This window comes from Synchiropus splendidus, chromosome 8, assembly GCF_027744825.2.
Source record: "Synchiropus splendidus isolate RoL2022-P1 chromosome 8, RoL_Sspl_1.0, whole genome shotgun sequence".
In the NCBI taxonomy this organism is placed as follows: domain Eukaryota; kingdom Metazoa; phylum Chordata; class Actinopteri; order Syngnathiformes; family Callionymidae; genus Synchiropus; species Synchiropus splendidus.
The window spans coordinates 15,311,963-15,328,697 of NC_071341.1; the positions used below are offsets into that span (position 1 = coordinate 15,311,963).

The following is a 16,735-nucleotide window of genomic DNA, read 5'->3' on the forward strand; positions in this document are numbered from 1 at the left end:
ACATTCACATGCCGAGGAGAAAACCAGGGATCTCACCGGTGCAGTTCAGTGTCAGTTTGTCAAGAGTGACTCGTAATAACTGCTCAACCTTGTCGCTAGTCCACTCTAACGTTTGTTTGGGTTGTTATGTTGATATAGCACACCCATTGGCGTGGCATGAGTACTACTGTTTTCGGTTTCAATAATATTTCAAAACCAATGGTTAAAATTTATCTCAGTAGGTGCCAAAATCTAGACTATGATAGGCCTGCATTTTGCATGTTTAGAGGCAAAATATCCACTTTACCTGCTTCACTGACTCCTAAACATGAACAAAAACAAAAATCCAAACAACTAAACTTGCTCAAAAAATGGGTGTATATTTGATGTTTGTACCTTGGAAAAGATGTGGGAAGACAGGGTGAGTCTTGACTTCTTTTCTTTCTGCATCAATTTAGATAGATTCGGAATGAATTATTGATACATTGAATTAAACCTATTGATGCTCATGGATGCTCTGTGTGCATTCTAGTTTTTTGGAGCGCTTGAACTAGTTGAATTGAATTTTGAGCCCAACAAAAGTATTTCAAGCCCATGAGGATGACATGAAAGGGCTGGATGTGGCCCACAAGCCTGAGGCTGTTTTAACCTTATCATTACTATTGTTTATCAAAGTTATAGCATTTATCAATGTTATAGCATAAAATAAGCGTCCTGCCCTGAATTTAAATGTGTTCTAGATGACATTACTCACCGTAAAGAGTGGGGGGTCCAAACCCAGACAGCAGGTGAGGCGAATAATGTCCTGCTAATATGTGATAAGTCAGTGGGGTGAAAAAGACGCAGGAGCACGTCTGACAAACCTTTGTAGCGGAGGCCAGCAGGGTTCTCCTGTTCTCCCTCTGATGGCTGTCGTGGATAAGACTGTGGCAAATCAAGATTAAGGGGGCAGAACCGTGGCATTTCATTACACAGTGCCGAAGCCTTAACATTTCTTTCACGAGAGCGTTCTTATGCAAAATTGCTGCCGCACTGTTTCAGATGACCCGTTCACATGATGACATGTTAAGAGGTGAGGTTTTATGTTCCCTGCCGGTGGTGGTGTTGAGATGGAACGTCCCGACACGGCTCAAAAGGTGACATTGAATAAGAAGAGTTGTGTGTGTTGTGCAGACGTGCATCGATGGATAAGCCTGCGCAGGGGTGATTGTGTACTTGTGATTGCTACACTTGACTGGACGTGGCGGGCAGAGTGTGAGGGAAAAGCCGATTAGGAACCGCCGTAGGATTTACCTCCAAAAAAATAAAAATAAAAAAAAGGCTGTGACAGTGGAAAATAATGCTGGTTGCAATTTTCCCGTCACACAACCAATGCAAACATTTGATCATAACCGACTCACGAGATTGTAGCTTCTGGACATGCACGCACATTTCTCTCAAGTGTGCTGGCTTTTCTCTCCCAACTGCAGCGCCAGTTACTCTCATCAGACCTTCCTGACGTCTTTCTAACTTGTCTTCCAGCTCCACTCTTCTGGCGTTCCTGGTGGAGTTGCTCAAAAGCTCGGTGGCGATGCAGGAGCAGATGCTGGGAGGAAAAGGCTTTTTGGTCATCGGCTATCTGCTGGAAAAGGTGATCTATTTATTCTCTCAGATGAACTCCCTCCGCCGCCACTTTTCTAATTATCAAGAAGTGAGATCCAGATAAAGTGTCAAACACCACCGGCCGCTCCTCTTATCGCTGTTTTTAATATTGGAGGAGTGAAATTGGAAAACACTTTATCAGCTTTTGCTCCAAACCTTCATTTCCTGCAGAAAAGTGCCGCCAGATGGACGTCAGGCCTTTGTTTTTAATGAGAAATATTTCTCGTCAAATGCTTCTCTGTGCGTGTGTGTCAGTGTTTGACTGCCTCTGTTTTAGGTCTAGGTTGAAAACATAATCAAAACAGAGTGCAAAATCAATGTCTCCTTTTTTAATCTTCCGCCAAAGAAGCTTGATTTTATTCTTCCGATCTGGACCCAAATCCTCAGACCAAAGGTGAGTGGAAGGTTAAACCCGATGCGGATGCAAAACCGCCTCCTTGTTGATCCAAACCCTGCGCACTGAAGCTCCTAAATCTGAAGTCCACATGTGGCTCCAGAGGGGGAGAAAGAAAACCACTCCTTTCTTTGCTTCCCATTTAGGCCGTGCGTGTCTCACTTACTTTCCTCATCAATCATTTATTTACTCATTCTGTGATGCAGATCTCTCATCCCCGCGGCCTCCCCCGGGTGTTCGCTGGGTTGTAGCTCTGAGAAATGAGTCCACTCTGTCACTGACGGACTGATCTGCCTGCTGGCTTCAGCTGCCGCTAGCTAACAGGCAGCCGACCGACGTCGGAAGCAAAGATTTACCTCCTTTTTCATTGCCTCCACCCCACTGGCAGGTTTCCCACTTTCACGTATCGCACCATCTGTTTGTGAGGTGTGCGCCACACCTCCGTACCTCTTCATTTTTCTCTCTGTTTGGGTCTTAGTTAGTCACCACCTGGGCGGAAAGCAGGTGCCAGGAAGGAGCTGTAGTAGGACTTGTCAAAGTGGGACTTTTAAACCCCTACAACACTTTAAATCATCTTCGATCGCCTTTGTTTTTCTGTGTTTTCCATCAGGGGTTGCCACAACAAACTGTGAAGACCTCTTGTCTTCTGTCCTCTCTAGTCACACTTCATCATGACCTCCTGCACCACATCCAATCTAAGAGATGGTGCTTTTAATTCTTAAACTCCAGCTTCATTCAATCATAATAACATCACTGGAATCTTGATTTTTGTTGCTCTGCTTTTGAAAGTTTTTGTTACATTAGGGAGCTGAGCCAAAGGGCGAAGCTGTCCATCATGCTTGGTCCTGACCGTCACCTGTTGTCATGAGGTCATTTTGTGGGCCATGATGAAAAGAACGCCATTCAAGCATCTGACATGAGTTTCCTTCAACAGGTGGCAGGCGTCTCCATTAGAGATAGTATGAGGAGTTCTGTCATTGGGTAGAGACTTAGAGTAGAGCCTCTGCTTCTCCACGTTGAGGGGAGTCATTTGAGGTGGTTTGGGCATCTCATGAGGATGACCCACTTGGCGCCTCCCTTTGGAGGTGTTTCAGGAACGGCACACTGCGTGGAGACCAAGGGGTCGACCCAGGACCCAGGTGGACAGATGAGATCTCTTCACTGGCCTGGGAGCGTCTCGGATCCCCCAGTCAGAGCTGGTGGACGCTGCCTGGGAGATGGAAGTTTGGCACTCCCTGTTGAAGCTGCTGCCCCCGCGACCCTGTGAGCTGGGGAGGATGGAGGGATGGATTCTCAGTGCTTCCTGGGTTTGGTCGGATCCTCAACACCTCGAACACTGACAAAATAACTTTCATTGAACGGTCAAGATAAACACAATCTTCAAAAACAATTTTCAGACTTTGCACTTGCCACACAGCTCATTCTCAGCGGGAATGTTTCCAGTTGCAGAACTAAATAGCAAATTATACGAACTAGCGGATGTAATAGAGACAATGTGAGCTTCATTTTGCAACTCAATGAGCGTTTCAACTCCTTCCTCTGCAGAATTTCCCACTTTTCTATCAGATAGAAAGTCAGCATGTGCAATGAAATGTATTGATTTAATGAGTGGTACTGGATGTGTTTGCTTCTTCTTTGAAAACACAATTTCAGCTTTACTGTAAATCAAAATATTGCGCCTTGTGCACCGAAGGGTCTGCTTTTTTTAGTTAAAACAGACAGTGAATATCCTTAAAGCAGCACAGTTGTAACGGTCGTCTCCACCTGTACCTTCCTGCTGCACTCGCTTCTTCACCTCCTTTTCTCTCAATGACTTTTCACAACCTCTTCTTTGCGCTGCTTCACTTCACTCCTGCATCACACACTTGCATTCTGTCTTGCCTCGACTGTCTTTCACTGCTCCTCTCGCCAGCTTCTCCTCTACCTCCTACTTAAACTCACTACACATCACTTAACTGTCAGCAAAGATCACAGTCCAAGGATGCTCCACTCTAACCTCATCCGTCAGTCTGTCCGTCACCCTAACAACAAGGAGAGCTGACGTTCCTCTCACCTTAAATCCCTCTCTCACCCCTGCAGCACACCTCAATTCTCTGTCTCACTGACCTCATACGTGTCCTACATCACCTGTGCATGAGACAATTTTAGAATATTACAGCTCGCTTCGGAAACTTTCAAATGACTCATTGACATCAGAGACGTGGTTTAAATTGGATATTGCATTGTGAAAATAAAAAAAATGAAGGCTTTATCACCACCAGTTAGTGAAGATAGGATTGCCTGATGACAGCATCTCTTTTGAAGAGGGATGATAATGTCAGAATATTGAGTGGTTGTTGAGGCACATTCCTCTGAAGGCTATTCAGATACACCCATCTGTCAAATCACCTCAGAGTCAGACAGACAGAAACCTCATTGCTTTTGGGCTTCTTGTTTTGGGGCAGCACTCTTTTTCATGGACCGTAGAACAAACAAAAATGACAAAAAATGTACTTGTCTAAAAACTGTATCAATGTTTTAAGTTCCAATTGTGACTTGAGAAAGTTGCCTTCAGTTGGTTTGTTGTTGGTAGTGGACGTTGATTTGCCATCCTTAAATGTTTTGGCAGTCCTCACGGGCGCACATCACCAGGGCCGTGCTGGAGCACTTCCTCTCCTTCGCTAAATATCTGGACGGCCTCCCTCACGGGGCTCCGCTGCTCAAGCAACTGTGTGACCACATCCTGTTCAACGCAGCCATCTGGATCCACACTCCCGCCAAGGTGAGAAGATCGAAGCCCCGACTGAAAGCAAAAACATATGAACATTTTAAAATGGTTTCAGAAAGCAGAAAACATGAGCTTTATAATGTTGGTCAAAATTCGCTGAAGACGCACTGCTCAGCGATGAGTTCTCTGACAGGAAATAAGAAGAGAGCGCAGCAAGTTTTGCAGTGCAAGTTGATGTATATTATTGCACAAGAAAACAAGTCGAAAAGTGATTTTATCTGATTCTAAAGGCTACTAGGGCAGCGTCTGCCTTAAAACCTCAGTCAGTGTTAGTGGGAAGACCACCCAGACTAAGTTTGCATTCTTACCATGTTAAAGAGGTTAAAAGTCAGTGGGGTTGTGTCTATTTTTTTTTTCATTGAAACTGTTGCTACATACTCAAAAACTCAAAAGTTTTGTTGAATAATTTGGAGAAAGCGACAAGAGCACTCAATTAAAGCAGCAATTTTAACCACTCTACACCCACAAAATAAGAAATTTTATTTATTTAGAACTCAAATGTGAAACAAGAAGGTTAAAGGCAAATCAAGATTCCACTTTGATGAAGAGCAGTTCGTGTGAGTAATCCAAGTGTAAATATGGTAGACGTTGCAGTCATTTCATCCCATTGCTGCTGCAAAGTGCATTTCTTGCTCTCTCCCATCGAGCTGTACATGACTGTCGGCGCTGGAGCACATTGAAAAATGTATAGCCCCTTAAACCTGTGGATTAAAATCCCGCTCACGTTCTAATCTTGGCTTTCCCTTTCACTTGTTAATATCCAGTAATTTATGACGGCAGGGAATAGCCTGTGGTGAGTAGCGTCTGAGGGAATTAAGGATTCATGTCAGGGGCTTTGGTCATTCCAGGAACATGCTAATCATCAGTGAGCAGAGCTGCGACAATTATCAAAGTGGGAAATGAAGGATCTGTGACCACCGTTACAGCTTCTGGCTCTGATACACACTGAACATCTTAATAGCGCTCTGAGAGGTCGACGGTTGAAGGCAATTTAGTTTTAATGTTGTGTTCTGAAATTGTGTCTCTGTAGGTGCAGCTCTCGCTTTACACGTATCTCTCTGCTGAGTTCATCGGCACGGCAACCATCTACAACACCATCCGACGAGTGGGCACCGTGCTCCAGCTGATGCACAGTTTAAAATTCTACTACTGGGCCAGCAACCCGGCAGACAGCAGCGGCATCATGGCCAAAGGTCTCGGTAAGACCCTTGTAAGCACTAATTCTTGGTTATGTACGGCTGTTAAGACGCTTAAGAAGTCGTGTTTTTGCATCGCCGCGATTCAAAGGCGCCAATGTTTGCGTCTGCCAGTTGGTGCTGGATCATACACCAGAGCTGGAAGCCAAGCAGGCAATTTTACTGGAAGATATTTTGGCATATCACGCATTGGTTTGGATTCAGGACGGCAGCGTTTTTGTGCTTGACTTTAAGCCTTGAAAATGGATATGATAAATAAATTCAGTGGGGGTTTTTTTTGGTGTTCAAGTATCTCGGTCACACATCCTGAGTGATGGAGAGAGGTGAAGAAAGGGGAGCAGGGTAGGTGGAACGGACAGCAGTGAGAACAGCCAGGTGCATTTAAATGTTTAGAAACTTAAGAGTCAGTCAGGAGTGAAGATACCGAGGTTCTCATTGAGTGTGACCATAGAGGACAAGATCAGAAATGAGTACAAAGGAAGGACAGGTGGAGACATAGTTGGTCAGTTAGACCAAGAATGCTGGAGGAAAAGGAGACAAGGACGGCGACCTGTGGGATTCGCAAATTTGCTTCCTGGATTGCCTCATGAAGCTAATGGCTACTATCACGAAAAGCCATTTGCATAGTCTCAAGTGTGTAATCGTCGAAATGATCTGGGAATGTTTTCTGTGTCACCAATACACTGGAGGTTTCTCTTATGGGCCTCTGCTGCAGCAGCTAACTCCTCAACCTGACTTCAACTAAGTCAATTTTAAATATAAAAAATTCAATGTGCTCCATATATATATATATATATATATATATATATATATATATATATATATATATATATATATATATATATATATATATATAGTGGTTATAATAAAAGTAGTAATAAAGTAGTAATAAGAAACATTTAAAAATGATAAGCATGTAAGCATACATGTAACAATATATATTATTTGCAATGAAAGAGGACACAAAGGAAAATGAAATAAAAAGGACTGGAAAAAATAAAGATCTACAAAATAGCTAGTGAGTTTCTAACCACAAAAATACTGCACTTTGTAAATTTCAACTGTTAGTGGTCGTGTCCATTTAGTCAGAAGTGTTGGCCAGGTTGAGGAGGAGGGTTGTGTGTTGCTTTCATGCTCAAAGCTGCTCTCCTAAATTAGCCCATCGCAGGGGAACCAGCTGTTTAGAGTCTGGACAACATGTCCTGCCAGAGCCGATTCTTAATGCGAAACGTGAAGTTATTATCCGAAGGCTCGTCCATATGGAGCCCAACGACGACTTCAGCGATCACCACCAGCACACGCCGCCAAAACCCTCCTCCTCAAGCGGCAGCAGCTCCCTTGTGTTCCAGATGACTCATCTTCTCGTGGAAGCGCTTGCCTGTCAGCTGTTGGACTCGTGGCCGTCAGTTAAAATGACAGGGCGGCAGACACACTGAATCAATGCTGTCATCCTACTGGTGTGGGCGCCAGGTCACTGAAACCTGGGCTGTGTGACTGGAATTCTCCCTCGCCTAAACTCTTCATACCGAGTTTCTCCAGCAGGAGCGTGGCCTTTTCTATTCCTCCATCTTTTTAAGTTTTAATACCCCACTTGGCGGGGTGATACAGACAGAGCGCTTTATCCTGGAGCCTCACTGACGTAATACCTGACAGACAATTTCTTCAAACATTTCTTTGACTTGTGCCTGGAATTCTCAGCATTTGAGGTCCAGCCTCTTCTTCGTTGGGACGCTGTCTCATGTGTTGCCTGGGCCAGGGTCATCGGTGGCGAAGGAGCTGTGATGTCAAACTCCCTCCTCGATGATTTCAAATGACTCTTGCATACCGCCGCCGTCAATTGAATTAAAGTGGCTGCGATTTAAAAGATCTGCAGGATCCGATGGCCAGCTTGAAGCTGAAAGAAATTGTCACAATGGGTTTGGTTTGCAAATGTATGGAGGACGTCGGCATTTGTGGCGGCTTAATTAGTCAGTCACAATGAGATCCCTGCATCAATCACATGAGCATAAATGGTTTTTCAATAAACTCCCTCTGCCCTTGGGATGCAGGAGGAAAAGGGATTGAGACTGAGGAACAAGAGGAGCACGGCGCTGCTGAGCATAATTGGTTGTGAATTACTTGGCTGCATCAGCTGGGGCAATGATTTTCTTATCATATTTCCACGTCAGTCTTTTGGGTTTCTTCATCTGCGGCGTGATGCAATGATACTCGCCGTCCTCCTGGAGCCTGCGGGCGACTCATCCTCCACGTGTTTGTGGAAGTGGCAGTCCTGTCTGCTGCCTCTTTTTTTATCTGTCTCTTCACGGCGAGAGGTGAACTTTGGCTTTTTAAGTGAACAGGTGTCCGACCGAGGTTGAGCCGGCGGTTCAGCGGAGCATCTCTGAGGGGAGAGAAACTAAAGTTTCTCCTGCAAATGGTGGCCAATATCTAAAAGCTCTTCTGAGGTCTGCAATTGATGCCATTTTAGATGTGACAAACACACAATTTTCTTCTGCGGCTGCTCTTTTATTATCTTTGCAAGGCATCGATTTAATTGAATTAGTTCCATTCCGCCCGCCAATCTCCTCGCCATTCAGTTGGATCGAGCAAATCATGTCAAAGAAATGCACGTTGCATGCAAATAAGTGACATTTATGCCATGTAAAACTTAATAATAGTGTGATTCAATCATTGTTTAAGTCTTATAATTATCAAACATGAAATTATTCAGATAGAAAGTCAAATGAATTTTATGACAGAAAATGTTTTATTAAAAAGAAGCTTATGCTGTCTAAAAATAATAAGAAAAAACATGATAAAAAATGATTTTGAAAAAGAAATGAAGTAATCATTAATAATATTTGAGGAAATTCTCTCCATTGTTGTCATTTAAAGAAAAATAATCTAAAATCTAAAAAAAATGAAAACATAAAAGAAAATAAAAATAAATACTCATTACATGTGTATTGTTTGTTAAAGGGAATAGTCAAAATATCCTTTCATCTTTGTCGCTTTTATTTATAATTATTATTATAAGCTTTCAAGATTCAATTGCTTGTGTGCAAAAATATGAGAAAAATAAACTTCCTGATGAAATGGCAATGGGATTTTATGATACTGTATCACGAGAGACACTCAGACACCACAAAGTAATTTAAATTATTTTCAAAAATATATGTATTTATAAAAAAGATATTTAAACATAGTTTCATTGACGATATTAGAACTACAATTTAATAATAGTACCCATTTTAAAATCAGTATTAATGTTGACGCTCGATGCTTTAATTTTTCCATTAATTTATTTGAAATGTTACTGACAAGGAAAATTATAGGAGTTTTAAGAGATTTATGGAGAATATTGCTTCAAATAAGATCATGAGATATTATGACAATAAAATCAATACATCATGAATTTCATTTGACATTGGATTTGGTGAGCAAAAACAAACTATCTAAGCTACATTTAATATAGTTTTGAATTAATATCCAGATCAATATGCAAAGTTTTGTTGATGATCTAGCCTCACCATGTTTTAGACGATGGCATCAAAGTCATTGCCTTCCTCACAACATAGTTATCGAAGGTGGCATTGCTTCACGTTATACGCTGAAATACTTAATCTCCTGTCAAGTACATCCTTGGATTTCTATTACCACGGCGAGGCACCTGGATGAGGAACCAGGAGCTGCTCTCCGCTGAGTGAATGTTCTTGTTCAGTGCATCCACACGCCAGCTGCCAGAGTGTCATGTGACGGCTTGTCAGCGCTCAGTGTCGTTCGCCGTCAATGTTCGCGCTGATGCTGACAGGTTTTTGTTGAATGAGGTTCATGTCAGGGATGGATTACGTCTGATAGTCCCCTCTGGGTGACAACGTTTGAAGTTTCCGCTGGAATTATTTTTTAATGACAGATTAGCTTCTGCGGACGGATTAGAATATAATGTGGAAGGAGCGGTTATGTTCCGCAGCCCTGCCTGCCGTGATGATCTTTGGTCACTTCCCATCAGAGGCTGTCACAGCAAGTTCTCCATCTTGACCTGTCCTGCCTCATTTGCCACATTCCAGACCCTCAGTGCTTTGCTTCCTCTTTTCCTCTCCTTTCCTTCTTGGTCCAACACTGTCTCTCCTCTGTCTAAGCCATCGGACCTCCGTCACTTTGTCTCCATTGTTGTCCACTTGCGCTATCCCTCAAGAATGGCTTTCTTCATCTTGTAACTCTGCTGCACCTCTGACATCCCAGTTGCCTCCACCATTCCACCTCGCCTTCACTCTCTTCTTCGTCTCCTTGTCCATGGCTCTGGTTTGTCGACCCAAAAACCCAATGCATTTTCACTACTTGCACGACCCTAAATCTTGACTCTCCTCCTGCCTTTCTGTCATTCTGCTTGTGAGCTAGTTAGAGGGATAGCATCAGGATTCAAGTGTTTTCCTTTTGCTTCATGTTCTGTACTAGGGATGTAACTGTGCACAAAACCTTTCGTTTATTGTGGTTTTCAGTTTCAAAATTTTGGTTTGGAATAGTTTATAATATTTAAGTCCTCCTCTAAAATGCAGCATCAACAGGATTCTAGTTTTTATAACACTCTAAAAAAAAGTATAACAACAACAATAATAATAGTAATAATGCAATTTTGATTTTGCAAAATGATTCTTGATTTTGGAGACGGATGCCTGTACTTAAGCGAACATAAGTGCTGCTGCCTCTTTGTGTGTGATGACTTCACTTTTCTGCCTCAGTGAACTCACACTCTGACTCTCGGTGGTAGTGTGAGTGGATGTGCAGATGTCAATTTCTTTGAAAGTGCAATATCATTAGAGATCATAATGGTATGAATTATTATTGACTCCAAAAAAATGCTACACATAGAATTGTAAATTTCAGCTGTCAGTGGCGGCCCGTCTATTTAGTCAGAAGCATTGACCAGGAGGAGCAGGTGAGGAGGAGGGTTGTCTGTTCCTTTCATTCTAAATATAAAAGCTGCTCTACATGTACCAGAGAACCAGCTGCTTCAACATGTCCTGCCTCAAATTCTCCCTAATGCAAACATGAAATTCATATCCAAAGCCTTGTCCATATGGAGCCTCGTGTCCTGTGAGAAACCAACAAAAAAAGGAATGAAAACAAAATGAAAAATAACTTCATCAATTACGCACAAACAATAATAATAATAATACTTCCAGCTCTGGTTGTTGACTTGTCGCAGCTGTCATGCTGCCCTTGCTACACCACAGGAAGCTGCCCAGTTTCCTACTTGACTGTGGTCATAACGTTTTGGCTTCTCTACAAGAACTAGCTAGCATCTACAAACCTTAACTACATCATGAAGAGCTTATGTCATGGTGTTGGATGTCTTGAAACGCAGCAGGGATTTCAGCGGAACATTAGTTCTCTGTCCTTTCATCTATCACTATTAAACTGATGGCGTTGACTCCTGTGACCTCTGAACAACGGGGTGAAGCAAATTAAAATCTCCTTTCACTAAACACTTCCTTCATCTAAATCTCCTAAAGTCGCGCGCCCTTAGCTTGACATTGCCCCGTCATTCTCGCATGTACTGTAATTAAAACTAGATCCACGTGGCCTCCTCGGTTGTTTGGCACCGGCGCGGCATTGAATTCTACAGATTTGACCTTGAAAAAAAATCCTTTTGAATCCTTAATCGGTGAACAAAAAGGAACAGTCGCCCTTTAGTGCGGCGGACATCTTGTCCGGCAACATAAACAGCACATTACATCGTAAAAAAGTTTCATTCCATTGAATCATGTCTCACAATTAAGAAGCAATAAATGAGGGGTTTAGTCTGGGGCATAATATTTTATGTGTTTTACAATTTGATGGCTGTTTTGTTGAAATATATCTCCACCTCTTTAGAAGCACAAAGCTTTCATTTCGTAATTGCCACAGCCTTCTCTGAGAGAATGGGAGCGTGAAGTGAGTGAGCCAAACTTTTCTTTGTCGATGAATCGCCTCCTCTCTCCCCCAACAGATGGGCCTCGACCGACTCAAAAGGAAGTGGTTTCTCTGCGGGGGTTCATGCTTCTCTTCCTCAAGCAACTCATCCTCAAGGTACGCGGCACCTGTCTCCACACGCCGCTCTGGAGCGGCACCAGGCTCTAATGTGGAGATTAACACCTCTCCTCCTTTTATCTCCGCCGGCTTCTCCGTCTAATCGTGCCGTTTCTTTTCATTTCTTACCTCTAATGTGCTTCCAGTTGTCTTGAAACAGACTTAATGAATCAGTCCGGAGGAAAGTGATGAGAGTCATAATTCAGCGTGTGCCAATCACCTGCAGCTTCAAACACTTCAATTATCTTCTCTCCAAATGAACCCAATCGCCGAATGTGGTTTGATTCGGGGAGCCTTTGTTTCAAATGCCTACTTGCTTGTCAAACATTAGCAAGTTTCAAGATAAAAAAATAATTTTCCATCAGATTCTTGGACGCGCTGCTTTTATTGTCAGAAATCCATTGTTCCATCCATTTTTTTTCCTCAGAAAGATAAATAAATGTTGAAGTGTGTATGATAAATATTAAGGGAGCGATCACACAGACGCACCTCTGTGCCTCCACTATGTTTTTGACATTATTCTCTTGAGGCACATTATGAGTATTAAACATAGTGTTACTCCTAAACTTGATCAACCTCTCAGGTGTTAGATAGTGGCTTTATATGCCTGATCACAGGTCCCTGCCATCATCCACAGGTCAGCGGAGCAACTCCCCCCCGTGTGTTCAGGACCTGCTCCCGTGCCTCCTCTCATTTACGCATGCAAATTAGCTGGTTATTAACTGTTAATAGCCAGTAATTATGCTGTTGTTTATAGTGAAATGTTTCATGGTGAAATATAGTCTGGCTGAACAGGATCCAAGTTGGTATTTCATACGAATTACAGGCTACTATGTTGCTAATGTCCGTATGAATACATAGTTCATTTATATGTTCCTTAATCTTGAGTGTAATTCTGACTTGTACTACTTTGGAGCCTTTCCTCGGTGGCTGAACCGAGAGGGAGTCAAGGCAACTCATGACCCTAAAGATGGTGGGTGAGAGTAGAGGTCAATCAAGACCTTTGCCCTTTAGCTCAGCTCATCCTTCTGTCACTTGTGAACATGACCATGAGCAACTACGTAACCACTGGGGCTGTGACTTGAATGGATTAATTTTGATGAATTCATTACAGAAAAAAATAACCATTTGACACAAATATCACATTTTAAAATGTCAATGCACGCAATGTTTTGGTGATAACCAAAACATTGATGATGAAGGGAATGTTGGACAGGGAAAAAAATCATGATAGAGGCGCAAAAAATGAATAAATACATAAATCTCATCATTCAGGTGTCATATATTAAATTATATTCTCAAGTCTCAATTGTAACATTTGATAACTGCTGCAACTGTCAGCAAAATGAGGTGTTTTTGTTCAGCTTTTGCTCTGGCAGTTTTCATGCCTTGTATATTGTACTTTTCAGGATCGAGGTGTGAAGGAAGACGAGCTGCAGAGCATCCTCAACTATCTCCTGACAATGCAAGAGGTGAGGTCCCTACGTTTCATGACTTTAAAAACACGCCTGTAAGTTCCTACCAGGAAGATGACGGAAAGGACAGGAGGGATGGGGGATGTTTTGATTGACCAATGAGATTTGTTGCTATTTTTTACCCCTAAAAGAAAAAAAAAACAAAACGCACTTGCTGTGAGGGAAACAAGTCTATGTTTTATTGGAGTAAATATTATATATTTTTAAATTAATTAATAAAAAAATTTAAGGTTCTATCGAATATATAAGATTTAGTTATTATTTATTATTTATTGGTTAAGCAGCAGTTAAAATATTTTTTGCATTAAACAATATAGATTTTAGCTTAAAAATACAAAAAAGAATTCTTTGTTTTTTTTATATTTTATAATATACTGTAATATTTTTTTCTGCTATTTAAAATAATGATAAATAACAAACTTTAATTGGTATGAAAATATATATTATTTTAATGTATATGACATACGTTATTGCGCAGGCATTTATTGAAATCTTCTCTCACATGGTTTTATGACCAGAAATATCAAGCGAAATAGTGTCACTGCTTGGAAATATCATTTCAATTCAGTCGTTTTTTCCCCCCTCCTGAATCTATATTTCTTGTGTCAGAGACACTCCGGCGGAATACTTATTTCATAGTGCTATGTATGTATGACCGGCTATTGTTGCTGTCTGCGCTGCGCAGGACGAGAATCTGCTGGACGTGCTGCAGCTAGTGGTGGCTCTCATGTCGGAGCATCCAGCCTCCATGATTCCTGCCTTTGACCAGAGGAATGGAATACGGTAATAGACAAATCATTTCCAGGTCACTCTCAAAATGTCATTTCCCTACATCAACCTGAGGACCGCCGGCTGCTGCGGTGCCTCAGCGTCATGAATAACCGATTTGCTCGGCGACAAAATAATGCGCAACAGTAGATTGATTTCCCAACATGACATGTTTCATCAAGTTTGCTCAAAGTGATCCTGTAAGATATAAAAGCCCGGCGGAGCTCGACGTGTGAGTTCTCGTTGGCTCTTTTTTTTTATCTGCTTATTCATTTACTGCTAATGTAAATCTGCTCTGAAGGAAAGTGCTTGTCAGCTAATCAGTGCGGGGCCTTTTTATCGCCACTGTAATATGTTATTCTGTCGGGTAGCTGAGCTGTTGCCAGCCTGAGTCGCTTCTGTGTCTGTTGCAGAGTAATCTACAAGCTCATGGCCTCCAAGAGTGAAAGCATTCGAGTGCAATCCCTCAAAGTCCTCGGGTACTTCCTCAAGCACTTGGGCCACAAGTAAGTATATAATTGGAATTCAATGATGGAAATGTAAAATTTACGTTCAGCACTTCCAGAGCTATAACTCATACATCAGTGGATGCAGAGCAAATGAATCACGCAAGTTCTGGGACAGTCTGTGGACGAATTACACTTTAGATTTGGCAACAGTTTTACGATCAATAAGCTAATTACTTATTTACTGTCAGTGAATATGGTGTTGTTTAGCGCAAACCATCGTATACAGGTTATTATGTTGCCAATACGCGTATGAATAAGTAGTTTATTTATGGTAATGCAGTGGTACCTCGGTTCTCCACCACAATCCGTTCCAGACGGCCGTTCGAGAAGCGATTTGTTCGAAATCTGAATCAGTTTTTCCCATTACAATGAATGGAAAAAGAAATAATGCGTTCCAAGCCTTAAAATAGACTTTTGTAGGAGTGAATGTAGAGTGTGTGCTGCAGGTGCGCTGTTCCTCTATGTGTGTGTGGCCGCTGCATGTGGGAGAGGTTGCCGAGTGAGTGAGGTCTCTCCAGAAGTGAAGAGGTGCCCGGTGCGTGTCCAGCTCTGAATGTGCGCTTCTGTGCAGTTTGGCTGTGACAAAGTCATAAACCAAGTAACGCTCTGTCCCAGACTCGCCTCATCCCTGTCCCAGCTCCAGCCCACAACAGGACATCAAACCCTGGAGTGAGCTCCAGCCTCAGAGGTGTGGAGAGCGAGCATCTCCCCTGTGACACTCTACCACGGTCCAATGCGGAGACAGGAAAGGTTTTACACCTCAATATGAAGAAGAAACAGTCAGTAAATGTAGCTAACGGGACACGTCTGCATATAGAGGCTGCGTTATACACAATAACAAAGCACGTCGTGGATCAGATGGTTGGTCCGTGCATGTTATGGATTTTTGCTTGAAATCCGAAGCAAAAAAAATCTCAAAATTTTTGTTCAAACTCCAATTTGTTCGAATTCCAGGACGTTCGAAAACCGAGGTACCACTGTGTATGTTCCCTAGTCCTAATATTAGCTGCGAGCTCAAATCAAATCGTTGGATGAAAGGTGACTGTAACTCCTCTTTTGGCTAAACTGGATTGTAAGGAATCAACTCTGGGTCATAACTTTCTTCAGAACTGTTTCTTGGCTCCAGAGTTTCTTTTGGAACCACCTGAGGCGAGATACTGCAATCACCTTCGCCAATTCCCATTTTGTGCAGCAAAGTTTCCAGGAAAGAAAGGCTGTTATTGTTTGTCCTTTGAGGCCTCAGGATCTGCCAGTGTACCTTTGTGATGACCATCACCTGGCACGACAAACTCAAGGCCTCTGTCTTGTCATTTATGGTCCAGTATCTTCTTGTCTTTAGGCACTTCACATCAGGGGTGCTCTCTGCTGGCCTTCCACCATCAACTACCGTGACCTTCCTTCAGTCACACCCCTTCTCTTCATCAATACATCCATCATTTGTTCTGATAAATCTCAATGCTGTTCTGGCAAAGATCCACAAAAGTTCCTTTGAGATGTTGGTCCTGACCAGCATCACACCCTTGCTCAAGATCTGTCAGCCACACACCCATGGTGTGGATCTCCTGTTCCACCAGTGGTGCTATAGAATAGAGCTCTGGTTTTTCAGAAAGGAAAGAGAGCAAGCAACAAGACTCAAGTAGACCATGACAGTTACACACTGCTCAGTTAGAGTGTGCGCAGTTGCTGAACCAGTTGCATCTTAAAATAGTACCCCAACAACCATGACACCGTCAACGTCACTTGAATCCCTCTCTTGAAGGCATTGTCACCGCATCTGGATGCTTGCAGTCGATTCAGCTGTCACCATGTGGCGAGCAGTTTGTGTCAGTTGCAGGGGTCTATCTGACCGCACCCGAAGCACTCAGCTTGTGCAGTGAAGTACCTCTTCTCAGTTTGTTAGCTTAGTCTTAAAACTTGGGCACCATATGTTGCGACATATTGTGTGTAAGAACCTCTCA

General features: G+C 42.6%; 1 protein-coding gene across 5 annotated transcripts in view; it reads left to right on the forward strand.

Moving 5' to 3' along the window:
- nbeab (neurobeachin b) overlaps positions 1-16,735 on the forward strand; it is a 223,080-nt gene that overhangs the window by 74,982 nt on the left and 131,363 nt on the right. For 4 of the 5 annotated variants that reach the window (XM_053872361.1, XM_053872359.1, XM_053872362.1 and 1 more), the window contains 7 exons: positions 1,501-1,609; positions 4,623-4,775; positions 5,812-5,980; positions 11,946-12,025; positions 13,435-13,497; positions 14,186-14,283; positions 14,682-14,774. In XM_053872361.1, the coding sequence (XP_053728336.1) occupies positions 1,501-1,609; positions 4,623-4,775; positions 5,812-5,980; positions 11,946-12,025; positions 13,435-13,497; positions 14,186-14,283; positions 14,682-14,774 (765 nt within the window). Of the gene's footprint in view, positions 1-1,500; positions 1,610-4,622; positions 4,776-5,811; positions 5,992-11,945; positions 12,026-13,434; positions 13,498-14,185; positions 14,284-14,681; positions 14,775-16,735 lie in introns of those variants that run through there. The other variant, XM_053872364.1, reaches the window with a different exon arrangement.